At 42.1% G+C, this 5,654-nt stretch overlaps 1 protein-coding gene across 1 annotated transcript in view; it reads right to left on the minus strand.

Moving 5' to 3' along the window:
- Window positions 1–3,711: 3,711 nt before the first annotated feature.
- The window catches only part of LOC121304941 (small nuclear ribonucleoprotein Sm D2), a 4,234-nt gene continuing 2,291 nt past the window's right edge, over window positions 3,712–5,654 (minus strand). Inside the window, exon 3 of the mRNA XM_041236388.1 lies at window positions 3,712–5,529. Within this exon, the coding sequence (XP_041092322.1) occupies window positions 5,355–5,529 (175 nt within the window). The 3' untranslated portion in view covers window positions 3,712–5,354. The remainder of the gene's footprint in view (window positions 5,530–5,654) is intronic.

Here is a 5,654-nt window from a genome sequence, read left to right on the forward strand (position 1 = left end):
CAGGTTATAATTGCATGTTGGGGTTTTGGTGAATTTTGTTTCTTTTGGTGTCACTAGAACCCTTTGATACAATTCTAATCTTGTAATTCACTCCAGGTGGTTTGTTCTCTATATAATTGCAGCTCGCTCTCTCTCTCTGTGTGCCAGTCACTTTCATTGGCATTCCAATTCTTTGACATGACTCGCTACAGTTTTGGTAAACAGCCCTTGCAAAAGGTCCAGTTGACAACAGCTTGTGGTCCAGCTTAATGACTGTGTTGGTTTCATGTCAAAACAGTAATAGTGAGATCCTAATTGTAAGTTTTTGAAATGACCCTACTCATGAGTGAAATACAACTCAATGAAGGTTCATGGTGTTTCCTTTCTCTCTATTGGGGGGAAAAAAAGTACATTTAACCCAGGAAGTCTGCAACTTGCACCCTGCTCATTACACCCTGTGTGCACATGTCTGTGTGTGTGAGTCAGTGTCTGTCTATGTGTCTATCTGCAGATATGTGTTTTAGTGTCTGTCAGTGAGTCTGTGTGTGTGCGCCAGTGGCATAGCTAGGGGCTAGTTTTAGGGGTTTGAATCTCTCCCCTGAAATTAAGTATTTAACTACATTGGACAGTAAGAAATATCAACCATGTGGAAAAATCTCAATCCATCACCAGCACAACCCCCCAACCCCCCACCCTCGGAATGAAAACCTTCATCCAAAAAAACTCCATCCATCCCAGAAACTAAATCATGGCTACGCCAAGGTGTGTGTGTTTCAGTGTCTCTGTCTGTCTGTGAGTCAGTGTGTGTTTCAGTGTCTCTCATTATGTCTTTTGTGTGTCTGTGTGTTTGTGTTTTTCAGTGTCATTGCAGAAATATTGAAATCAGATCTGGTTACTTGATGCTGTAAATCAATCTTCTGTCCCAAACTCCCTGTGTTTGAAAATAAACCTGCTCTCTGTAGAGATCTGCTATCAGAACTGTGCTCTCCAGGCTGGATTAGAGCAGATCTGCGGCTAACAGTTATCAGGACAGTTTTCAACCCCCCCCCTAGTGGAAACGTTTGCCATTGGAGTTCATTTTAGTGTTTCTCAATTCAGCACTATTGAGAGTGTAGTAGATATGGAGGGACTGAGCGAATTCCAGATTGCAGAATGAGATCTGTTAAAAACCCAATAGCATTCCTTAGCGGTGAATGTGCCGTGCGTCTCTTGATCCTGTGTGGCTCAGTCACTCCAGACTCCTGTTGGGTTTTGTAAGACTAGACAAGCCAGGCTTTAGTACACGCGAGTGCAGAGGATATAAATACAGTGATGATGTGTTTACATTGGCAGAAGCGTGTCTCTTCTTTCTCTGTAAAAATGTCTTTGCTACTTATTCAGTCAGCTGTTTACTTGAAGTAAATGAAACTTTTTCTATGGTACGATCCTTGCAGGTATGAGTGTGTTTAGGGTTACATGAGTCTAAATCCTCAGATCGAGGGCTCTGCAACATGCTTTAATCAGCCGAGGTGACGTGGATATCAGCAGAGAGATTTCTGTTTATGGAGAATTGGAACAGAGAGATGCTGTTTTTTAAGATTGGAACAAAGAGAGTCTGTAGATAACATGATTTGGACAGAGAGCTTCGTTAAGCTCTGTGTTTTGCAACAGAAGATTGCTGTTTCTGAGATGCTTTCAAGAGAATGGGGTAGTTATGACTAAGGGTTGGTTTGAGCAAATGATTCAGTGTTTTTTTGCTTGAGAGATTCACACTGGGGTTCTAAGAGATTGGAGGAGTGTGCATTTGCAGTATTTCTGCGATTAAGGGTTGCTTTTCAAACTAGAACACTTCAATCAAAAAAGGGCAGCATATATATGGAATATATATATATATATATATATTCTTCATTTTAGTGTTTCTCAATTCAGCACTATTGAGAGTGTAGTAGATATGGAGGGACTGAGCGAATTCCAGATTGCAGAATGAGATCTGTTAAAAACCCAATAGCATTCCTTAGCGGTGAATGTGCCGTGCGTCTCTTGATCCTGTGTGGCTCAGTCACTCCAGACTCCTGTTGGGTTTTGTAAGACTAGACAAGCCAGGCTTTAGTACACGCGAGTGCAGAGGATATAAATACAGTGATGATGTGTTTACATTGGCAGAAGCGTGTCTCTTCTTTCTCTGTAAAAATGTCTTTGCTACTTATTCAGTCAGCTGTTTACTTGAAGTAAATGAAACTTTTTCTATGGTACGATCCTTGTTTTTTCCGCGATTTGTATATATATATATTATGCTAAGTTTATCGTGGTGCTTTTCCCAAGGTTATCAAACTGTGAGTAAATATTTCTTATTCTACACTCTTCTGCACATGCTGTTGATACACTCCGTGGCTATCAGCTTTCCTTTATGGATAATTTACTGTTTTTTTTTTTAACATGCTTTGCCATAGCTCTGTGTTTTGCAATGACTACCTATGCCTGATCACACTTTGCATGCTTTCACTGTGAGGAAGTTTTATAAGGGTTGGTTTACCACAGCTTGTTTTTTGCTATGCTTTATCACACTTTTCTAAGGAGATGCTGTGCATGCAGTTTGTTTTTCAGGGTTCCCCAGAGCACTCGATGCTCCTCCCCTACACACTTCATAAGAATCAGGGCAGCAGTAGAGATCAGTGTCTTTGATTTTTATTACAAAACTAAGGAATTCTTCAGCCTGTTTCAGATATTTGATACTTTTTTTTTTTTTTTAAACTAATTCAAGCTTGTGAAATTTGACCCAATAATCTAAAGACTGTTGGCTGTAGTCCCCCCAACAGTGTCTCAAAATCAAACATTTCACTTGTTCAAAGTGAGTGGTGACAGCATGATGATCGTCAATCACAGCCTCCTGTTCTAGGTGTTTCCTGTCCCCGCTGTGGATGAAATCTTCTCAAAAGTGAACCAATAAGATCAGCAGAGACACCAGTACCACACTTAGGACAGGAAACTCTTCTTCAGAGTGGTGAGGGGATGAAACGGGCTATCTAGTCGTACTCTGAACACAGAATCACTGGAATTCTTTACGACCCAGCTCTGCAAAGTTTTGAGATCAATCAGTTACTAGGAACCTGGCCTCTTGTTGGGCAATATTCTTATGTACTATAGTGGAAGTGGTCACACTTCGCATGTTTCTGGAGAGCCACGGGGGGTTACGGACAGGCTGGTTGATTGTCAGGTCTTTTAAAGATCAACAAAATCCAGCATTTAATCCTGGCTTTATGTATTTATTTATTTATTTATTTTTTGCATTAAGGCATTCTATTTTGTTGGAGCTCTTGAAGAATCTTTGAAATGATGACACTGCAGCGCAGCAGCAATGTTCAGCGCACAGCTCTTACTGATCATTCATGAGCAGTGTAAAAAAAGACCAGGGGCTGTCAGATGAGAATTTCACCTACAAGGAACGCCCAAAAATGAAATAATATTCCTATGAAAGCCTTTTCCTCTTTTACAGGAACTCCTACGGACTGCACATGTGCAGAACCTGTCTGTTGGCACACTCTTATTTTCCTGCGTGTATTGAACACCGTGTTGGCGCGCTTTTCCAGTTTTGCTCATTTTAACGTCTTTTCTCATGCCAGCGCCATCTTGAACACCAATCACATCAGAGACACTCACAATGAGGGCACGGGCAGATAGACCACATACCCCCAAATACTACAGGGGCTGTTAACAGCAATACACTGCTCTGAATGAAGACAGCACACTCACAACTTGAGTACATTTTTTATTAGAAAAACAAAAGCGCCAAAAACGGTTTCAACATTGAAAAACGTGTCACTCAGTTTAAAAAAACAAATTCTACTGCAGTAGGGCGCTGGTTTTACCACCATCCTCCCCCTCTCTCTAATGGAAACACAGCAGACTCTGCCTCCAGCTACCGTGAAAGCTGTTGCATGGAACACTGCATCCAGACACCACATATCAAATATCAAACTCAAAAAATCTACACATCCTGCTTCAGAAATAAAGCACCCTTATAACTCATCTCTCTCATCCTGACTCCCAAACATTCCCTCCAATAAAACAGATTAATAACCTCTGTGACAACAGTCCCTCTGTGCACAGGAAAAACAATCCACAAACATATGGTGTTCTTGAGGTATTGCGTATAGTTTCGTTTTTTATTTTTCTGTTGTACAAAATTGAGAGATAAAAAAACAAGCAATCATTCACAGGTATTGAGTTTAAAAATACACTATGGAAGAACTGGGACCCCTTTTGCTGGTACAGCCTGTATTGTAGGATATCTGCATGTTCCCTTCACCAACATTGCCTCTGTGAGGAGGTGAGGAATTCATTCAATACAGGACTGGGTTTCTATAACACTTACACACAGGTCTGAGTGCTGTCTGAAGCAGTGCCGTGTCTAATAATTGCAGTTTTGAATACATTACGATGTGATCAACAAAATCTAGTATATGCTCTATAAAATGTGTGTATGAATGCACAGCCCCCAGGGTTAGGGACAGGGAGGAAAGCTGCGTTTCTGAAATTAACATCGGGGTGAAAATGAGATTCTCGCACATCGGAACACACCGACTGAAAAGAGATTTCAAAATGTGTGATAATCAGGGATCACACTACTCTGGAAACTGGAGAACAGAGCGCAGGATCTATTCACAAAGGCATTTAATGAGAAAAAAAAGCTTAATGTTACATGAACTAAGAGGAAACAACTACTTCTGTTGAAATAGCTGCACTGTTAACCACGCGAATGCTAGAGCTGCACAAACCGATCACTCAGACTGAGCGCCCTCCTGACACCCAGGACAGGGGCGATGCCGTTGTCTGTGCTGCCCCTCCCTTTGAAACAGCTGCTTCAGTGTGTGAGGACTGCTGCTCTCCACAAAGCTGTACCCCATTAACATGCAGTGCTGCCCCGCACACAAACACACAACACCTTCAAATAGTGACTGGCAATCAGGTGGTTTTTATTGTTAAGAAAGTGAGTCTCCATGGAGAGCAGCAGTAAAGGGAGCAGCGGTGAATTCTTCCAATCAGCTCTACAGCCCCTCACCTGGGGGTCAGCATGCAGGTTATATGAGAGAGCTCAGTCTGAATCAGGGTTGGAAACTAACACAGGGATGGAAGAAAGACTCCCATTGCATAACAGTTTGATCCACTCCTGGTTTTACTGGGAGTGGAGCTAATCAAGTTGGTAGTAAAATCCAGGTCCTATTGTAAGTGACTCTGCAGCAGCAGCTGTGATGCACAGTTCACTCACTGGTTTTGGATAAAAGCTAAATAACTAAATTAATACAAAACCGCTCTGCAATAGGAGTCGTACTTGCATTGCTATAACCCTGCAGGTTTGTGAAGCTGCGAAAGGGGGAAGGGGGTGGGTGGGTGGCGTGTTATTTCCCTGTGATGAGCGGGTTCCTCAGCACCACGATGACAGAGTCTCCTCTCAGGAACATCTTGGAGATGTAGCGGTCCTTGTTGACAGGCTTGGATTTCTTCTTGCCCTTCCCACTCTTGGGCACTTCGGTCCACATCTCCTTCACATTCTCCAGGACCATGTTGCAGTGCCTGTGGGGGCCAGCAGGGGGAGAGAGTGAGCACAGTATACAACACCACAATTGCATTGCATTCCATTGCATTGTGGTTTCACCACAAAATGGAGTCAAACTAAAATTAATTTAAAAAAAAAAAGA

The sequence above is a fragment of the Polyodon spathula genome, chromosome 40 (genome assembly GCF_017654505.1).
Source record: "Polyodon spathula isolate WHYD16114869_AA chromosome 40, ASM1765450v1, whole genome shotgun sequence".
Classification (NCBI taxonomy): Eukaryota; Metazoa; Chordata; class Actinopteri; order Acipenseriformes; family Polyodontidae; genus Polyodon; species Polyodon spathula.